Source organism: Bos grunniens, chromosome 10 (genome assembly GCF_055505025.1).
Source record: "Bos grunniens cultivar Pamir isolate PY7600 chromosome 10, Bosgru_T2T1.0, whole genome shotgun sequence".
NCBI lineage: Eukaryota > Metazoa > Chordata > Mammalia > Artiodactyla > Bovidae > Bos > Bos grunniens.
In genome coordinates, this window is record NC_141174.1 from 78,845,005 (window position 1) to 78,867,460 (window position 22,456).

Here is a 22,456-nt window from a genome sequence, read left to right on the forward strand (position 1 = left end):
CATCGGGTGGCAAAGAGTCGGACATGACTGAGTGACTGAACTGAACTGACTGAATAGCCAAGATGGATCTCAATGCCGAGTGAAAAAGGTCAGTCTCAGAAGACTACATAGTGGATGATTACACTTAAGATATTATTATGACTGCATATATAAAGTATAAGTTTACTTACATAGAATTCTGAAAAAGAAAAAATATAGAGATGAAAAGATCCATATCTGCTAGGGGTCATCACCAGTTGCAGGGATGGGGAGGGTGTGAAAATGGTTATCTTTAGAGAGATGGGACAATTCTGTACATGATTTTAGTGGTGGTATAAAAACCTACACCTGTGAAAAAATTTCATAGAGTTATGCATAAAAAAGGAGTGCGTATAAAGCTGAGGTATCAGATTATCATTTGTATTTTAATAATATTTTAAAATTCTAAAACCCAGAAAAATTCATTAAAAATTTTGGATAAGTTGCCTTTCTTCAAGAAGGCCAAAAACCTGTGAGTTTTAAATAGAATATTTAGATTTTGGATGAAGAAATGTAAGTATAGGCTAAGTGAGTGACTAGTAAGTAAGCAGATTACAGGAAGGGTCCATAGCTTCTACTAAGTCTTATTGTAGCTTTGCTCATGTTGTTGCAGGTGCCATTATTTTGTTCTTTTTCATGGCTGAGTGACTTCACTGTGGGCTTTTCCCAGCAGCTCTGTGGTAAAGAATCTGCTTGCCAAGCAGGAGATGTGGGTTCCATCCCTGGGTCAGGTATATCCCTTGGAGAAGGAAATGGCACCCCACTCTAACATTTTTGCCTAAGACATCCCATGGAGAAAGGAGCATAATGGGCTACAGAGTCAGACAGGACTTAGCAACTAAAGAACAGCAACAATTCATTGCACATATGTACCACATGTTTATCCATTCCTCTGCTGATGGACATTTCATTTTCTGTAACACATTGTAAATCAACTAAACTCCAACAAAAAGTTAAAAAACCAATCCTACTTTTGATGGGATGGCAGAATTATTCTGCTGAATATTTATTAATGATTATCAATTTGTTTGTTCTATGATACCCTTCAGCTCAAATTTTTACTAATAACTACTTTTGTGAAGCCCTCTTTAAGGCTCAGTCTAACTTAATCACCAGTGAAAGAAAAATAGACAAAGTAAAGGTTTGTGGTGAATCAGACTATTTTTCCCATCTGGGCACAGACGACGTTACCTTGACCATGACAAACCCTACTTCCTGTTTGAAGGAGTCACACAGGAACAGGTACTATGAATGTGTGCTGCCAGGCACACAGAGATGCTGAACTCTCAGCTTGAGGCAGAAGTCAGCACATTTGTGCAGGGGATTCCATGCCTCATGCCGCTCTCTAGTCTGCTCTGTGTGTTCCTGGCCTTCACCTTCTCTGGTAGGGAGGCTTCCAAACGTGGGTGCCAGTGTTCAGGGTGAAGGGACTGCACACAGGTGCTGGTGTGCACACAGGGACTTGGGAGGAAAGGAGGACTGGGGAAAGGCAAGCGTCTTATGATTTCAGTTTGGTTTTTATTTTGGAGTCCTAAATGAGTCTAATTCCTACACTATTTTATTCACTGCTTCATCTCTGTTTTCTGATTTTTTCCACAGGATCTGGTGTGGCCCAGAAAGTTACTCAAGACCAACCAGACATATCCAGAGAAGCTGGGGAGGCAGTCACCCTGAACTGTCGCTATGAAACAAGCTGGAGCAGTTACAACATTTTTTGGTACAAGCTGTTTGCCAGTGGAGAGATGACTTTCCTTATTGGTCAGGGTTCTTACAGCCTGAATGCAAGGGATGGCTGCTACTCCATAAATTTTCAGAAATCACGTAAAGCCATCAGCCTCACCATTTCAGACTTACAGCTGGAAGACTCTGCAAAGTACTTCTGCACTCTCTGGGAACTCACAGTGCTTGAGGTAATAGGAAAAGCTGAACAAAATCCCTATAGCTTAATAAGAGAACCCCCAGAGCTTAATAAGAGCGAATAAGAGAGAACCTGCTATGGGATCCCAGCTGAAATACACACCTGCAGACCCCAGACAAGAAATGGTAGTCCTGCGGTTGCTTCCTCTGTGGTCTGGATCAGAAGATTTAATACTAAAAGAAAGCTCCTTGCAGGTCATTTGGAAGCAGGTGTCCAGGGTAGTTTTCTACTGATACATTCTCCTCCTAAATTTTTGACTTTAAATCAAACACACAGAACATGTGTAAAGTTGTCTAAATTTGAAAACTTGCCCCATAATACATAGAATAGCAGTTTCACCTAAAGAGGCTCACATCACAAATCTGGGTCTAGAAACTTAAATTGTCATGAAAATCATTTTCTTAGTCCTTTCCCCTCAGACTTTGTGTTGGGGCACAACCAGAGAAGGAGAACCACCAGTGATGTAGAGCAAGAGATTATTTATAAGGATTAGAACATAGGAAATAGCTAAAGCTGGTGGAAGAGTTCATAAAAACTGTTGTATTTGGTGTTGAGCTTGAATTCACTGGAAGTCAACTAGAGTAACATTTGTGAAGGAAAGTTGGATGTGGACAAATGCATGGACAAACTGTGACGTGTACGGAAATATATGAGGACAATGGAACCCACAAGACACTCTAAAACTTGTCTGTCTCTTACCTCCTTCAGTCGCACAGTAGTGGGTGACTTTCAGGAGAAGTGGATGTCATTTTCCATCATGCTACATGCATACCTGGTCTAATATAAAGAGAAAATGAGTAAGAGATTTGGTGGGAGTTTGAGGGGTTCTGAGTCTACAAGAAGTTGAAGTATCAGAGCAGCAGCAACATTATGAGTTGCCATAGTCCCAGGGGCCCTGCACCAACCTGCAGAACACGAAAATATGGCTACTTCATCACAAGTACCTTCCAAATCTTACACAAATTTGTTTTGTGGCCAACCCTAACCCAGAACAATAGAGGGAAGTAAATTCTGGGAAATAGATTTCCAGATAGTTAAGCTAAGACAGTACTAAGCTACCATAATAGCTTAACTAGTTAACTTCCCTCCTTCTTAACTAGGCATTCATCAGTACCTCTTTGAACAGCACAACTTTTAATAAGGACTACAGGGAAACTGTGTTTCTTGTTAATATGATGCAATTATTCTTCATTCAAACAAAACAAGCTCTCTCCTTCAAAGAGAATACCAGGTTCATTTACCCATATATGGGTGATGTTCTTTCCTTTCTAGCTGAATCACACTCTCCCACTGAATCTTGTATCTTAACTACTGAGATAAAATGTAAGATATAAGATTAGCTTGTAGTAGCACATTTTCTATTACTACAGGCAGGCAAACAGGAGAGGGAAGGTAAAAAATAGCTAATGTGTACATAAATACATTCATGTAAAATGTAAATAACTTCATAACTATTATAGTTTCTGTTACTGCAAATGACCACATGATTGTAAATGGCGTTTATAACTAACTCGTCCATTATCTGGGCTTCTATGATAGCTCAGTTGCTAAAAAATCTGCCTACAGTGCAGGAAAGCATCAAAGCCCAGTTTGATTCCTGGGTTGTGAAGAGCCATTGGAGAAGGGAGAAGCTACTCACTCCAGTATTCTCAGGCTTCCCTTGTGGCTCAGCTGGTAAAGAATCCACCTGCAATGCGGGAGACCTGGGTTCAATCCCTGGATTGGGAAGATCCCCTGGAGAAAGGAACAACTGCCCACACCAGTATTCTGCCCTGGAGAATTAAATGGATCCATTCCATAATCTCTTTGGTCATAGCAGGAACCTTCACTCACTGTTGTACTTGACTTTCTATAAAACAAGCTCTTTATTCAGGAGCAACGCTATGTGGAACGTCATAAAGATAAATAAGGAATTCTGCAAGTCCACTACTGTAGTTTTGGCAGAAGTTTGCAGAGGTTTGAAGACAAATCCAAGGGTCTATTTTAGTGGAAAAAAATCTTGCTAATACTGAGGGAAATTGATATGTTGTATTCTGGAAAACGTAAAAAAAAAAAAAAAAAAAAAGAATGATACCTGACTTCTCATTACAAGCAATAGCAGTCACAAATGGTAAGCATTTCTAAAGTTTCTAAAGAAAACAAGTAAGTTTCACAGGAGCTTCTTATGAGCATGAAAGTATATTTTTAAATTGCTTTTGTTTGTTAGAAATCACTGCTAAGAAAGTGGAAAGTCAATGCCCACTGGAAGGCTATATATGCAATACACAGTCCTGAGTAAGGACACAAATGCAGGATATATTAAAAGCTCATAAATCAATAAGGAGAGAAAAGAGTTAATAAGTATGGGAATATCTTAGAGATCCAAATCAGAAATATTATATCCAACAGCTAGTAAACATGCAATATGTCCTTGATTTCACTATTTTTCAGTTCAGTTCAGTTGCTCAGTCATGTCCGACTCTTTGCGACCCCATGAATTGCAGCACGCCAGACCTCCCTGTCTATCACCAACTCCCAGAGTTCACTCAAACTCACGTCCATGGAGTCGGTGATGCCATCCAGCCATCTCATCCTCTGTCGTCCCCTTCTCCTCCTACCCCCAATCCCTCCCAGCCATTATCTAAGTATAAAAACCATAAGAGACAGGTTTTACTATTTCAATTTTTTTAAATATTTGAGAAATGAGACATAATTTTCCTCTGAGAAGTGTCTCAAACTTTTATTGTCTTCCAGAGTGTACCATTTACAGGACTTCTCAAGAGAAAGATTTGGGTATGGAGAAAGGCTTGGATCTAAGACAGGTGGCTGGATGTCTCAGTGATGGTGACATTACAAGTCTAAACTGGAACCTAAAGGCAACTAGGAAAGAAGATGCCAAATCTAAGTACAAATTGCCCCAGGATCAGTAGATGAGGAAATCTTCCACTAGCCAGTTAATAGTGCTAAATGCTTCAGCAAGTTTGCTAGTTGTAGTGTGCCTGGAAAAACAAGAGGCTACAGGAAAAGATGAGATAGTACTCCTTTAACACTCCAAGCATATTGTATATCAAGACCTGTGCCCCTGCCTTTGCCCTCTCTGCTGTGACGCTATCCCTCATAACATTTACATGGTTCACCTCTGAAAACTCAAATGTCACACCTTTGTAAGTGCTTTATCTTAATGTTACTATTTGCATTTCCAGAGAATCAGGCTCCAGCAACTGCGTAGCAAGAATGAAAGCGGAAGCACTACCAGCTGGTGTCCTGCTAAATATTTTGTGACGCTTACCCTGGGCTCCTTGCCGCCCTCTAGTCATCATGGATTAAATTGTGGGGAAGCCTAGTCATGTGTATTATGCGCCTGGAGAATCCCACGGACTGAGGACCCCGGCTGGCTATAGTCCAAAGGGTTTCAAAGATTGAACGAATAAGCATGTACTCATTCATGCTAGTCACAACTGGGGCTGCCATTGTTGAACCAAAGTCAGTAAACATCTCAATGCAGAAATCATAGGAGAGGGAAGATTCGGGAGAACTGGCTGGTTTTTAATCTTTGCCTATCAGATATGAGGATTCCCTGGTAGCTGAGATTAAAGCCTCTGCCTGCAATGCGGGAGACAGGGTTCAATTCCTGAGTTGGGAAGATCCCCTGGAGAAGGAAATAACAACCCACTCCAGTACTCTTGCCTAGAAAATCCCATGGATGGAGGAGCCTAGTAGGCTACAGTCCATGGGGTCGCAAAGAGTCAGACATGACTGAGCGACTTCACTTTACTTTACCAGATGTGAAAATAATTGAGTTCAAATGACAAATATTGGGTTGGCTAAAAAGTATCTTCATGTTTTCTTGTAACATCTTGCATGTGATGATTTTGACTGGCAAGTAATAGGCTACCTTGGAAAGGAAGCTCAGAAGTATTGCACAAAGGGTTTTTTTTTTTTTTTTTTTCTTCTTCTTCTGGTAAGTGAAATTGTTTCTACTCCTCTGTCCTTTCTTGTAATATAGTATAGAAATATTCTGAGAATGGGAGCAAGACTCAATAATGGGGAAAAAACTAAACAATCCTAGTAAACACTGCTTGGTAGACTCATTCCAACAACAACATCTCAATCTCTCAATATAACACCCTAACGAACTGATTTTCCCTGAACAGTAAGAACATGATAAACCATGGAAACTTATGAAAATACATGAAATCTACCATTTAAACTGCCAAATATACCTCAAAAATATTAAGCTCTATATTGTGGATAAACTCCTTTGAGAGTCTGGCTCCTAGTCCACAGCGTTCTGTGCGCTGCCTGTAGCTGACTGAGAGCCCACGCTGGGGCAGTGCTGTCCGAGGTGGTTTTCAGATGTGTTCTCACTCGGTTCTTATCCTAACCCTTCAAGTTGGTTGGGTCCACACTACTTTAGGGAGGCAGTGTAACAGTGCTTGAGATGGAAGACTTGATTTTGTTTCCAGACCTACCACTCATTAGTTGAGTGATCTTGGGAGTATCACTTAATTATTTTTATGCTTCAGTTTCCTCACATCTGCAATGTGGATATTGATAGAATCTACCATGCAGGGTTCTTAGGAGAAGTGGATGAGATGATGAATGCCACTGTGAGCCCGGTGCCCAGAAGAAGGATACTGACTATTCACAGAAATGGAAATTAAACATGAGAGAGGTTCAGTACCTTGCCTGGTGTTGCAGTGTAAGTGTCAGAGTGGAGCCCTCCCTCCATGCCTTATTTAGAGAACAGGCCTTTCCTTATTCCAAGAGTAACTCTCGATCTTAATACAGTATTGTATTGTCCTTGAAGTACTTATCCAGTGCAGTGGGTGCTGTGCTGGTATGATACTTGCTCAGGGACCTAAGATCCCATATCCCTTGTCTCCAAAAAACAAAAACATAAAAAAAAACAGAAGTAATATAATAAATTCAATAAAGATGTTAAAAATGACTGACATCAACAAAAGTGTTTTAAAAAAGAAAGAAAATCAACAAGCAGACTCCTATTATTTTTAAAATATATTATTCTGACATTTAAAATATTAACAGAATATCACAAACATAGGGGCATGACAGATTCCAAACACCATAGGCTCCATACCAGATAGATAAGTGTTCTAATTCTTACTATGCCATTTCCCTGATATTTCACCTTGAGTTAATCACCCAAACTCTTTGAGCTTCAGTTTTTGTTATTTGTAAATTAGAAATAATACTAACTCTATTGTGTGACTTTCATATTAGAATAATGTACATGAAGCAAAACAAAATTCAGCACATTATGTGTGAACATTTCTATTTGGGGAATCTAAAAGTTTTAAAAATTTTGTTTAAAATACATATACAGATTCTTAACCAAAGCGGGATTCACGTCACATATTGCCATCCCACTCTCTGAAGGTGAATAGTAGCAGTCCATGATAAGCAGCCCACTTCTGAAAGGTTGTCAGTTCTCTTTGTGTAGTGAGCTCATCTCAATGTTTGTGAAGTTGGTCTCAAGAAAGCAGTCTTTGATCCCTCATTTTGAACCACAGGAAACTGATTCTAGGGCAGAAATGGTTGGTGTGTTTCTAGCACATGTATGTGGTCTTGTCTCTGATTGGTTGGGCAACCAGGTACAGAAACCTATTTTCTGAAAAAGCATGTTTCACAGATCTAGGCTGCAGAACGTTCCTCTGCTGAGGATACTTGATCAGGATAAATGGAGAGGAACACTTTGCCAGCCTCATGGCTGATTCTGTGGCTTCATCTTGGCCATAAGTCCTGGGGCTGCTGAAGACATTCTGAACAGTCTGGGTGGTGATGGGGAAGGAGGGAGATGCAGTCAGGCACCTCAAGATTCTAATATTTGGGAATGTGTGAAGGCAATGAACACTCTGTAGAGACATCACTTTGTATGTGTGACCTTGTCTTTCTGAACAGGAGTGAGCAGGCTCTTGACTGTGGAACAGCATCCTCTCTTGCTGTGGGTTCAGGAAGGAGAAAGCACCAATTTCACCTGCACTTTCCCTTCCAGCTCTTTCTATGCTTTACACTGGTACATATGGAAACCTGCAAAGGGCCCCAAGAACTTGATTGTAATAAGTGTAAATGGGGATGAAAAGAAGCAAGGACGAGTGAGAGTCACTCTGAATACTAAGGAGGGCTACAGCTCCATGTACCTCAGAAGATCCCAGCCTGAAGACTCAACCACATACCTCTGTGCCTCCACACAGTGCCCCTCAGCCCTCTGCAGCCCATACCCAAACCCATGCCTGCTGCTGCTCTGGGACCAGCATTGATGAAGAGCCATTGTCTGGAGGAAAAGGGAAATTCAATGAATGACAGTGTTTTTGGTAATCAGGGGGAAATGCAGACATACATAAACAGGCATTCCAGTCACTGTAGCTTCCTCAACTAACTGGACTGTTCCTAAACATCACTAATCTCCACTGCCACCAGTACATTGGCCATATCATTAATTCCAGTTCCTAGCCTCCTCTTTTCCCATGATCCCAAGTGAACTGGATAGTACTCAAACCTCTCTAAAATAATGTGGTTATGCTTGGGTAATAGTTACCCTTCACTGTTGCTACATCCTAAGAGCTTTATGGTATTTCCTTATGTGCATGAATGTAATATGGGGATATGCTGTCTTACACATATGGTATGGAAGTCTGCATGTTTTATACCAGAACAGTCAATTCTGTCTCATTTAACTCATTGGAGATTCTGGTTTTGCTTTAGTTCAAACTTTCCACTACATGGACATCTGTATTTCATTTCTTTACTATGTGGCTGTTTGCATTTTTAAAAATCGCTTTAATATCTGGAAGAAGTATTGATAGGGGAAATTCATTACTAAACTTGGTTTCTCCCCTAGTTTATATTGTAACTGTGATAATGAATAAGTAACAGAACTCCAGAATCTGAGTTTCTTACTTAGTAATTTCCAGGTATATGAATCTGATCAATTTTATGGTCCTATGCTCATTTTGCAGATTTCCAAATAACCCACCAGTTTAATATCATATTGGGCTTCTCTGATGGCGCAGATGATAAAGAATCTGCCCACAATGCAGGAGAGCTGTGTTCGATCCCTGGGTCAGGAAGATACCCTGGAGAAGGGAATGACTACCCATTCCAGTATTCTTGCCTGGATAATTCCATGGGCAGAGAAGCCTGGTAGGCTATAGTCCATGGGATCACAAAGAGTTGGACATGACTGAGTGACTAGTGTGCAACTTTGTCCACTAGTTTCCACATGAGCTGATATAATAAACATGTTCCAAATGACAAACTGGCACCAGAGTACTAATGAAGCACATAGACCTTAATAATCATCAAGGTCATGTCAGTTTACTTCTCAAATAGCACCCACACCCACTTCCTCATCTCTATACTCCTTGCAGCTCCCCTCATCCAAGCATTTAGCACCTCTCACTTGGATAACTGCAAGGGCCTCTTAACTCTCTTCCTGCCTTTACTCTTAACACTTTGAATCTGACTTCTACATGACCAAAGACTTATTATATATATATTATATGTGTGTCTATATGTATTGGAGAAGAAAATGTCAACCCACTCCAGTATTCTTGCCTGGGAAATTCCATGGACAGAGGAGCCTGGCTTGCTGCAGTTCATGGGGTCATAAAGAATTGGACACTACTTAGCGACTGAACAACAATAACATATATATGTGTATATATATATATATTATATATATATGCACATACAATTCCTATAATTAGTTTGCTTCCTGCTCATCTTTGGATAATGAGGAACCATCAGAAATTGTAAAGATCAAATGTTATATTAAGAATTACAAGGCAATGTACAGTTTTCCCCCGAGTTACTTCTAGTTTTCTCATTCACCCTTCTCTGCCACATACTCTAGATGTACATCAGCCACTTTAAAATAAAACCATTTATGCTAGTATTAAGCTCTTTCCTTAATCTGAACCTTTGCAGATGCTGTCCTCTTTGGTCAGAATGGTTTTTCCCCAGTACTTGTTTAAACCACTTATATGTACTCAACCTTTACAGCCCAGGTCAAGCAACATTACTTCTTATGTGAAATCTCAGAGGATAATATTGCTAACATTTAATTATAAATATTCTTGGATCTGGTCCCCTCTTAAGATGGTTTGACAGGAATATTTGCAACTGAGGGCCATCTTATATTTATATTCATTCAAACTGTTTCCTACGAGGCATGAAGAGATTCCTTTTAGTCCACAAACCAAAGCACAGTCAAGTTCTCTTCTGTTCATTTAGCAAATATCTCCAAGACCCAGAGATAGGCTATAGTAAATATGATGGTGTGAGTTGGGAAAGGGCAACCTTCTCCAGTGGGTGACTATTCTGTCTTGGTTTACATCCTTCTGTGTAAACTGCAGCAGGGCTCCTGATCTGCATGAAGACCAGGGAACTTTTAAAACATCCCCAAATGCTGCTCCAGACCCCTTGCTCTTTTAGGGTGGGAGTGGAGCCTTCACCAACACAGCATTCCTAGATTTGTCTTCATTTGGAGTTCAAATCCAACATGCCTGAAAAGGAAAAGTTATCCCAATGATGTGCATTTCAAAGGACTTTGTTAACTCATGGGATTTTCCTTTTCCATTACATCCTAAACCTGCTTCTCTTTTTGTTTCTATATATAAAATAATTCAGATTCAGATTTTACTTGAAAGTTTTGAGATTTCTACTGTTCATATAATTACATGGCAACACTTCAAAGACATTAAGGACCCTATAGTGGGTTGGAGGGCGGCCCCAAAGATACATTCACATCCTAACCCACAGAAACTGTGAATGTGAACTTAAATTTAACAAAGAACCTTTCAAATGTAATTAAGCAAAGGGTATCAAAATCCAATCATACAGGATTGTCCTGATGGGGCTTCAATCCAGTGACAAGTGTCCTTTTAAGAGACACACAGGTGAGAAGCGTGTCCTTCCTCACCAGGAAGTCCTTGTGAAGTCTTCTCGATGGAGGAGGAGGTTGGAAGTACACAGTCACAAGCAAAGGACCACATGGAGCCACCAGAAGCCAGAAGAGGCAAGGAAGCAGTCTCTCCTAGAACATTTGGAAGGAGTATGTTCCTGCTGACACCTTGTTGTCAGACTTCTGTCCTCCAGCTTGAAGGGAACCGATTCTTGTTTTTTGGAGCCATCGAATTTGTAGTGATTTGTTATGGGAGAACTAGGGCTACTGGGGCTCACACAGTTTTCCAAAGGTAACATTTCTAAATAGCTACAAGCAACTCCTGACTGTTTACATTCATGGAAGGGCACTTTTAAATTGCTCTTTGGGACATTTGCATTCAAATTCTCACATATGCAAACATACACATTTATTTATCATTCAACAAATGTTTGAGTAACCACTATTTACCAGGTATTACTGGATCAGCAATTATTGATCCAGTCACAGGGGGGCAGCATCTGCAAACATAGACACTCCTTGGGGAAGACGGGCAGGTTATAAGGTAGTAAGTCTGATTGGCTGTCTCAAGTTGTAATTACTCTTTTCTATTTTCTTTCCAAAAGGCAGTATAGAATACATTTCTATAGGTCTGGAAGAAGCTGATACAAGGGAAACCCTTTTAGGAGCAGGCAGATTCAGCAACTCTTTCCGAAGAGGAAGAAAAGGGAGATGCTACTGTTAGCACCAGTGTTGATCTTATGGATACAACTATCACGTGAGTTTGGGGTTTCCCTGATTGATCCCAGAAAATTCAGCACAGAGGAATCTTATTTGCAGGCAACTGTAGGAGTGGGATTTTCTGACTGAGAACAGGATGTTGAGAAAAACATAACAACTAAAATGTGGGAGGGAGACAGAGGGAGTTGGGGAAGGAGATGTGGAAAGAAGGAGAAAATACACAAGAAGAATGAAAGAGACCATTATAGCTGAGAGAATAAACATCTAAACAGACTTTCTCTGTTACTTCTCATTGCTTTTCTGAACAGAAATGAATGGATAACAGATATAGCATTTTCCTGAATTCTTGCTTCTGCAAGAAGGAGAGAACTTCACCACATACTGCAATTCCTCAAGCACATTTTAAAATTTACGGTGGTATAAGCAGAGCCCTGGGGGCAGTCCTGCCCTCTTGATGATAATAGCTAAGGGTGGAAAAGTGAAGACAGAGCAGAGACTGACAGATCGGCTTGGAGAGACCAGACAGCACAGCTCCCTGCACCTCACGGCTGCCCAGCTCTCAGATGCAGGAACCTACTTCTGCGCAGGGCACAGTGCTCTGGAAGCACCTGCTGCCTGTCCCCAAACCTCACTGTGGGCTCCAGCGATCGCTCCTCCTCATCTCTCCTCAGAGCAGGGGCCAGAGATAGCTTAAGTCATGATGTCTATGAAGAAATTGAAGTTTTAATTAAAAAAAAAATCCCCAGACTCTGTGTTACTGAAGAATTCTGTCAAACATTGACTTATACACAATTTCCTGCAGAAAATAGAAAGAAAATAGTTCTTCACTCATTTTATGAGGCTAATATTACCCTGATACCCTAATCAGACAAAGACCATAAAGAACCAAAAACTACAGGGAAATATCTTTTATCTTGAAGATAGACACAAATTTCTGAAAATATTTTAGCAAGTAAAATTCATTGATATATAAAATGAATAACATACTGAGCACAAATGTAATTTCTTTCAAGGGTGCTGCTGCTGCTGTTGGTGCTAAGTCGTTTCAGTCGTGTCCGACTCTGTGCGACCCCATAGACAGCAGCCCACTAGGCTCCTCTGTCCCTGGGATTCTCTAGGCAAGAATACTGGAGTGGGTTGCCATTTCCTTCTCCAATGCATGAAAGTGAAAAGTGAAAGTGCAAGGGTGCAAGACATTTTAATATTGAAAATCAATGTATGGAATTCACCATGTTAACAGGGTAGAAAAGAAAAATCATATCATCATATTAATCTAGTCATAAAACAAGGATTTGCAAAAATTCTGTAGTCAGTTATGGTGAAAACTCTGAGCAACACAAGAAGAGTGGGGAATCTCCTCAACAGCTAATGGTATTCTTACTAGTAAAAGACTATGATTTTCTCTAATAAAGAGAACAAAACCAGAGTGTCCATTCTCATCACTCCTTCCATACAGTGCTAGATGTTGGAGCCAGTGCAATAAAGAAAGTAGATGTAACAATCTAATAGAATTGAAAGAAAAAGTAAAACTGCCACCATTTGCTGGTAACATGATTATCTATGTAGAAAATCCAAGGAATATACCCCTAAAATTATATTCAGTTCAGTTCAGTTGCTCAGTTGTGTCCGACTCTTTGCGACCCCATGAATTCCAGCACGCCAGGCCTCCCTGTCCATCACCAACACCCGGAGTTCACTCAGACTCACGTCCATCGAGTCAGTGATGCCATCCAGCCATCTCATCCTCGGTCATCCCCTTCTCCTCCTGCCCACAATCCCTCCCAGCATCAGAGTCTTTTCCAATGAGTCAACTCTTCGCATGAGGTGGCCAAAGTACTGGAGTTTCAGCTTTAGCATCATTCCTTCCAAAGAAATCCCAGGGCTGATATCCTTCAGAATGGACTGGTTGGATCTCCTTGCAGTCCAAGGGACTCTCAAGAGTCTTCTCCAACACCACAGTTCAAAAGCATCAATTCTTCGGTGCTCAGCCTTCTTCACAGTCCAACTCTCACATCCATACATGACCACAGGAAAAGCCATAGCCTTGACTAGACGGACCTTTGTTAGCAAAGTAATGTCTCTGCTTTTGAATATGCTATCTAAGTTAGGGAAATTCAAATTAAAATTACAAAGAGAAACCACTTCTCATCTATCACAAGGGTTAAAATGAAAATTACTGACAATACCGAGTTCTGGCAAGGAAGCAGAGAAATTGGATCACTCATGCATTGCTGGCGGGTGAATGGCCCAGTCATTCTAGAAAACAATCCAAGAGTTTCATATAAACTTAAATATTCACTTACTGAACAACCCAGAAATAACACTCCTTGGTATTTATGCTTGAGAAAGGAAAACTTTATGTTCACACAAAAATATGTACATTAGTACTGGAAATTAACCAGTGATCTTCACTGAATGAACAGATAAATATCCTGTAGTACATTTACACAATGAGATACTACTTATACATCTTTCTCAACTTCAGTAGGGTTATTTTGCAATGTCATTTTAAGTTGAAACAGTAGGAAGTCAAAAGTTCACTTAATATGGGAAGGAAATCTAAAAAAGAATGGAGATAAATGTATACATGTATAACAGATTTTCTTTGCTGCACTGCAGAAACTATACTTCAATAAAAATAAATTAAACCTTTAAAAATGATAACCTATCTAATAATATATTTAACCTAGCTTCCTTGAAAATGAAAGTTGCTCAGTCATGTCCAACTCTTTGTGACCCTGTGGACTGTCTATGGAATTCTCCAGGCCAGACTAATGGAGTGGGTAGCCTTTCCCTTCTCCAGGGCATCTTCCCAATCCAGGGATCGAACACAGGTCTCCTGCATTGCAGGTGGATTCTTAACCAGCTGAGCCACAAGGGAAACCCAAGAATACTGGAGTGGGTAGCCTATCCCTTCTCCAGAGGAACTTCCTAACCCAAGAATCAAACCAGGGTTTCCTGCTTTGCAGCAAATTCTTTACCAACTCAGCTATCCCTTAAATGTGGCCAATACTTACATTAGCTTACAATTGGGAAAAAATTGTCTCACACAGTCTATTTTATACTAAAATGATGAAAATCTTATGAATGTGTTGAGTACTGTACTGAAAGTGAAAATCAGAATGGTTATATGGGTATGAGATGGCTGTAAATGTGTTGGTTGTTTACATTCATGATTTTGAGGCTGGCCAGAAGCTCAGCTCACTGCTGCTGCCCAGAATCACCAGGAAACATAACACTGCATGTTGCTAGCCCAGGAAAAGGTAAAACTTCAATATTCCAAGTATGGTTTCTACTGAATTCATACCATTTTGGCACTACTGTAAAGTCAAAAATCCTAAATTGAATTATCCTAAATTAAGTTGGGGACAGTCTGTAGTGATTAAAAGGTAAACATTATCGATATATGCAATGGAGAAGATTGCATATATGGAGAAGGCGATGGCACCCCACTCCAGTACTCTTGCCTGGAAAATCCCATGGACGGAGGAGCCTGGTGGGCTGCAGTTCACGGGGTCGCGAAGAGTTGGACTCGACTGAACGACTTCACTTTCAATTTTGACTTTCATGCACTGGAGAAGGAAATGGCAACCCACTCCAGTGTTCTTGCCTGGAGAATCCCAGTGGGGAGCCTGGTGGGCTGCCATCTGTGGGGTTGCACAGAGTCGGACACGACTGAAGTGACCTAGCAGCAGCAGCAGATGGATCTCAGGATGTTACGCTGAGTAAAAAACAATCAACCTCAGAGGCTACATGGTGTATGATTACACTTACTGGATTATTATGATTGTATACATAGTGTGATTCTACTTATTCAACAGTCTCAACAGGACAAAATACAGAGATGAAAGGAGATCAGTAGTGACCTGGATTGTAAAGAATTGCAGGCCTCAGGAGGGTGTGCCAAGAGGGTTTCTTTAGAGAGATGGAACAATTCTATGTCATGATTTTAATGGTGGTAACAAGAGCCTATACATGTGATAAAGTTTCACAGAGCTATGCATCAAAACCAAAGTGCATATAAAACTGAGGTATCAGATCACAATCTGTATTTTAATAAAATTTTGGCAGTATAAATTTCCTGGTATGCATATGTAATTATTATATTAGCATATATATTTTAGAATATCAAGCTGCTCCCCAGGCTGTTGTGGGCCTTTGTGGTCTCTTCTGCCTAGTTACAAATAATTGGAAACCAAGGCATCAGCAGTTTTCAAGGGTTGCAGAGGTGAGGATGGCTGGCAAAGCAAGTTCTTTAGGGTGGTGGAATGGTTCTGTATCTTAATTTTAGTGGTGGTAATAAGAATTTACAAATGTGATCAATTTCACAACTATGCATAAAAAGGTGGATATAAAACATGTGATAAATATAATATACTGACAGATATAATATATGTATTATCTTGCTGTTCCCCAGACTGCTCTGGGCATTTGTGGTCTCCCCTGCTTCCTTGTAAATAATTAGAAACCAGGAAATCAGCTGCCTGTCACTCAGAGTTCATATGGGACAGAAGAATAGATGGTTCAACCTCATATAAACTCTCCTCCCTGCATCACTCATTAATGAGTTCTTTTGAACTTAAATTCTAAGAACTGGCACTGTCTTGAAGACTGTGTCTATACTTCCTTTTCTACTTGTTTGCCATGGCAAATAGAAGGGGAAAAAATATAAGTAATGACAGATTTTACTTTCTTGGGCTCCAAAATCCCTATGGATGGTGACTGAAGCCATGGAATTAAAAGATGTTTGCTCCTTGGAAGAAAAGATATGACAAACCAGCAGGTGGGCTCAGTTGCTTCACTCGTGTCTGGCTCTGCATCCCTGTGAACCGTAGCCCTCCAGGCTCCTCTGTCCATGAGTTTCCCAGGCAAGAATATTGGAGTGGGTTGCCATGCCCTCCTCCAGGGGATCTTCCTGACCCAGGGATCAAACCCACATCTCTTATGTCTCCTGAGTTTGCAGGCGTGTTCTTAAACACTTGTGTCCCCAAGAAGCTTAAGATGGCATATTAAAAAGCAGACACATTACTTTGCCAACAAAGGTCTGTAATATCAAAGCTATGTTTTTTCCAGTTGTCATGTGTGGTGTGAGAATTGGACCATAAATAAGGCTGAATGATGAAGAATTGATGCCTTTGGATTGTGGTGCTGGAGAAAGCTCTTGAGAGTCCCTTGGGCTGCAAGGAGGACAAACCAGTCAGTCCTAATAGGATCAACCGTGCATATTCACTGGAAGGACTGATGCTGAAGCTGAAGCTCCAATACTTTGGCCACCTGATGCAAAGAACTGACTCATTGGAAAAACTCTGATGCTGGGAAAGATTGAGGGCAGGAGGAGAAAGGTACAGCAGAGGATGAGGTAGTTAGATAGCATCACTGACACAATGCATATGAATTAGAGCAACTTTGGGACATATTGAAGTACAGTGTAGCATCAGGTGCTGCAGTCCATGGGGTCACAAAGTTTGGACATGACTTAGTGACTGAACAACAACAAAAATGTGTTTAAAACCTGTAGATACCAAGTTTTGTAGGAGAACATTATAGCATTATGTCACAGAAAGATCTGGCATACTTATCTTGAATTTATTTTACAAAGAGAAAAATAATGAGCCACTAACAAGTGAGACTGAAAATTTTGGACCAATGACATAGAAAATGTGACATCAGGACAACTCCAGGACACATGGTCTAATAAATGCAATTCTATATGTGGAGGGGACAGGACTGAATATCCTGATCTCCCTCAAAGTCTAATAAATAAGACTCAATTTCAAAAGAATATTTTATTCCTGTATAATTTCATTCAAAATTTAAAACTGAATAGATGCTGAAAGTCAGATGAACTGATTTTTTTGTCATTTCATGGTGAAGTAATTTTATTTATTGAAAAACCTAAATAGAGTCACAAAACTCAATACAAAGACAGTGATATATTACTGATTTTGAATAAAATTTCCATTCGCCAAGAAGCCTAAGATCTGCAAGTTTTTTTAAAAGAGTCATTACCTTCTGGATGGAGAAAAGTAAGAATAGTCTAAATGAATGACCTGTTAGTAGATTACAGAAAGTTTCATAGGCTATAGTAAATTATATCTTAAACAGGATGGCAAAACTATTTTGCTGAAAAATTATCAATGGCCATCAACTTGTCTAATATTCAGCTCTCCTCTGCTCAAATTTTAATGCTGATTGCTTTTTTTCATGCCTTCTTTCAGGATCTGCCTAATTTAATGACCAGGGAAAGACAAGCAGACAAAGTAAAGGTTTGTGGTGAGCCAGACTTTTTCCCATGCATGCACAGACCACGTGGTCTGTGAACATGACAGCCTCCACTTCCTGTTGAGGGGAGTCACACAGGTATTGGGTAGTATGTATATGTGCTGCAAGGCACTCAAGGACACTGAACTCTCAGCTTGAGGCAGAACTAAGCACATTTGCGCAGGGAAATCCATGCCTCATGCCGCTTTCCAGTCTGCTCTGGGTGTTCCTGGCCTTCACCTTCTCTGGTAGGGATGCTTCCAAACATGGGTGGGAGTGTTCAGGGTGAAAGGCCTGCACACAGGCGCGTGGAGCTTCACAGGGACTTGGGGAGGAAAGGAGGACTGGAGAAAAGCAGACATCTATGATTTCAATTTTTTGCCTTTGGATCCTAAATAACTCCTACACTATTTTATTCATTGCCCCATCTTTGTTTTCTGATTTTTTTTTCCCCCACAGGATCTGGTGTGGCCCAGAAAGTTACTCAAGACCAGTCAGATGTATCCAGCCATGTGGGGCAGTCAGTCACCCTGAACTGTCGGTATGAAACAAGTTGGAGCACTTACTACCTTTACTGGTACAAGCAACTTCCCAGTGGACAGATGACTTACGTTATTCGTCAGGGTTCAGAAGTGACAAATGCAAGGAAAGACCGCTACTCTGTAAACTTTAAGAAAGCAGATAAATCCATCAGCCTCACCATTTCAGCCTTAAAACTGGAAGACTCTGCAAAGTACTTCTGTGCTCTCAGTGACTCACAGTGCTTGAAGTAATAGGAAAAGCTGTACAAAAACCCCGGAGCTTAGTAAGAGAGAGCCCCCCTGCTGCAGGACCCCAGCTGAAATGCACACCCACAGACCCCAGACAAGAAATGATAGTCCTGTGGTTATTTAAGTTGTGGTCTGGATCAGAAGATTTAGTTCCAGTTAAAGGCACCTTCTACGTTATTTGGAAACAGGTGTCCAGAGTAATTTTCTACTAATATATTCTCCACTTGAATTTTTGACTTTAAATCAACTGTACAGAACATGTGTAAAGTTGTTTAAATTTGAAAACGTGCCCCATTATATTTTAAACTGGCAGTTTTACTTCATCACAAACCTGGGTCTAGTTGTGTGGAATCACCATCAAAACTATTTCCTTAATCGTTTCCTCTTAGACTTTGTGTCAGGGCACAATCAGAAAAGCAGAACCATGTGTGATGTAGAATAAGAGATTAGTTCTCAGGATTAGAACTCAGGCAATGGCTAGAGCTGGTGGACGAGTCTGTACAAAGTTGTTATCTTCGTATCTGGTGTTGAGCCTGAATTCACTTTAAGTCAGCTTAGAGTATCATTGATGCTTTTAAACTGTGGTGTTGGATAAGACTCTTGAGAGTCCCTTGGGCTGCAAGGAGATTCAACCAGTCCATCCTAAAGGAAATCAGTCCTGAATATTCATTGGAAGGCCTGATGCTGAAACTGAAATTCCAATACTTTGGCCACATGGGGCGAAGAACTGACTCATTGGAAAAGACCCTGAAACCGGGAAAGATTGAAGGTGGAAGGAGAAGGGGACGAAAGAGGATGAGATGGTTGGATGACATCACTGACTCAATGGACCTGAGTTTGAGTAAGCTCTGTGAGTTGGTGATGGACAGGGAAGCCTTCCGTGCTGCAGTCCATGGGGTCACAAAGAGTCGCACACAACTGAGCAACTGAACTGAACAAAACTGAACTGAAGGCAACATTTGTAAAGGAAAGTCTGATGGGGACAAAAGTGTGGACAAACCGTGACAGACAAAGTCACACTTGAACTATGAGGACAACTGGAACCCACAGACTTGTCTGTCCCTCACCTCCTTCAGTCTCACAATACTGGGTGACCTTGAAGAGAAGTGGGTGTCATTTGCCATCATGCTACACACATACTTGGCCCAAGACAAAGAAGATGAGGAGGACATCTCACGGGAAGTGGAGGAGTTATGAGTCAACAATAAGATGAGCTAGTTCAGCAGTAGCAATTTGTAGAAAAAGCATTTGCCAAAATCCAATAGTCAACCATAGTGGAAACTCTAAGAAACACAGGAATAATGGAAAAGTTCCTCAACAGCTCTTAGCATGTTTACTGGTAAAAGACTATACTTTTCCCTAAGGAAGGGAACAAAGGGAGAATATCTACTTTAATCACTCTGCTTCAGCAAGTGCTGGACGTTGTAGCCAGTGCAGCAAAGCAAATAAATATATAAACAATCTTTTAAGCCAGAAAGGCAGTCAAATCACCACTATTTACTATCTATGTAGAAAATCCCAAAGAATATGCCCTCCAAAACTCCTACAACCATTAAGTGGGTTCAGAAGGTCTCAGGATATATAAGGTAAACACATAAAATAAAATGCATTTTTATATACTATCAGTAAACATGTGGATACCTAAATTAAAAATATAATACTATTTACAATGGCTCAAGAAAGACCCTAAATCCTTAGGCATAAATCTAAGAAAACATGTACAGAACTTATACACAGAAAGCTACAAAACAATGCTACTTCCAAAAAACAAAAATTGCCAATTATTCTAGCTATTATCCTAGAAAGACCAACTTTCCCCCAGTGGAGCTGCATAGGCACTTTTAGAGAAAAAAAAAAATTGATGGCACATGTATTATGACCTCTTTTTGGACTTGATTCTGTTTATTGACTTCTTTATTTTATCCTCATATCAACAGACCATTCTATCTTAATTACTGGGGCTTCATACACACTTTGAAATCTGGAAATGCAAGTCATGTTTTCTTTGTCTTATTCAAGGCTTATTCTAGGTCTTTGCACTTCCACATAAGTTATAGAATAGCTTCTACTACAAGAGATTGAGGTAATTTGATTGGGATTGTGTTGAATTTATAAATTCATTTAGGACAATTGACATCTTAACATATGGATTCTTTAGATCCATAACCTCTTTATTTATGTCCTCTCTAATTTCTTTCATTAATTTAGGTCCTCTCTAATCTTTTTAATGTTAAGATTTTTGTAGAGGACTTGCATTGTTGCTGTTGTTTAGTCTCTGTCCTGTCCAACTCTTTAGGACCCCATGGACTGTAGCCCGCCAGGCTCCTCTGTCCGTGGGATTTCCCAGGCAAGAACACTGGAGTCAGTTGCCCCTCCCTTCTCTAGGGGATCTTCCCAATGCAGGGGTATTTTCTACATGTACAAACGTATGATGTGTAAATAAAAATAGTCCACCTGGTTGGCAGGCAGACTCTCTACCACTGAGCCACCTGGGAAGCAGGGCTACTTATAACAATTTTATCTTTTATTTCATATAGCTTTTTTACTTTAATTGACCTAAATGCCCAGCATCAAATCCAGAGCTAGGACTAATTGGGTTAAGAAAAATGTGGATACAGGGAATTAATTATGCCCTGAAATAGCCAGAACAGAGCTAGGATACCTGTCAATATGAGAACAGATTTAGTTCAACAGCCAAACAGATGGTACCAACCTCTTGTTTGGGGTTTTGAAAACACTATTTCATTGAGCAGCCTTAGGAAATGGTCTTTCCTGACATTAGTGTCTGTAGGTGGCAAGGACTGGTCACCACTGAGTACCAGGCCATGATTTATGTTAGTTACCCCAGACCTCAGAAGTGAGGACATTTGTCATCTCCTATGTGATTTTTATCTGTCAAATCAAAACTATTCTAGACTTATTGGAGAGGAATCAAGAAGAGGTCTTGCATACCTTATATTAAATTAGTTCCCAAGCATTTGATAAATGACATTTTAATTGCATTTTCTAATGCTTTTGCTAGCCTGGAGAATCCCAGGGACGGGGGAGTCTGGTGGGCTGCTGTCTATGGGGTCGCACAGAGTCAGACACGACTAAAGTGACTTAGCAGTAGCAGTAGAAATAAAATTGATTTTTGTGTTTGGTGATTGTATCAATGTACTAACAGGTTCTAGCTCTTAAACAGCTTGTTTAGAGGTACTTTGTATTTTCTACATGTATAAACTTATGATCTGTAAATTAAAATAGTTCTGCTTGTCCTTTTCAAACTTAATATATCTTATTTCCTTCCCTGGTTTGATCCGAGGCCCTCCATTAGGACAGTGAATAGAAGTAGTGAATAGAAGTACCTGTCTTGTTTGTGATCCTGTAGGGAGTAATATTGACTTTGATATTTTCATTGATACCCTTTATTAGATTTGGGAATTTTTCTTTTATTTTTGGATTGTTGGGAATATTCATCATGCAGAGACGTTAGCCTTTCATCAAATTCTCTTGACTTTTTAAAAGTAAGTAAAGTACACTATTTTGGTTTTCATCAAGCAAAGAAAGATCACTTCACCTCATATGGTCAAGATATAATCTTCTAAAATTAAGAATTCTGAAAAGAGCCAATAGGCTAAAAAACTTATTTTTAGATTCTTCATATTTTGGTTTCCATTTTTTTAGTTTTTGTTATTATTTAAAATGCCACTTTGAAATGTTTCGTACAGCCTTCTCAAAAAATAAAGTCAAAGAACCCAAGAAACAAAAACGTTTGTTTTTTTTCTACCTTTTGCTAATATAGTAAAATAATATATTCCTACATAGCTCAAATGAATTCATTTTTAGTTGTTCCTATATTTTCAATAGTAGTGGGTGTTGACT

At 40.0% G+C, this 22,456-nt stretch overlaps 1 pseudogene and 1 gene segment (V, D, J or C); both read left to right on the forward strand.

The window, feature by feature from the left end:
• The first annotated feature begins 1,353 nt into the window (after nucleotides 1–1,353).
• LOC147365064 (T cell receptor delta variable 1 pseudogene) lies at nucleotides 1,354–2,000 on the forward strand (annotated as a pseudogene).
• Nucleotides 2,001–17,918: 15,918 nt separating this feature from the next.
• LOC147365065 (T cell receptor delta variable 1-like) lies at nucleotides 17,919–18,610 on the forward strand. The segment is given in 2 exon segments: nucleotides 17,919–18,070; nucleotides 18,282–18,610. Coding segments are annotated over 2 exon segments (363 nt in total).
• Nucleotides 18,611–22,456: the final 3,846 nt, after the last annotated feature.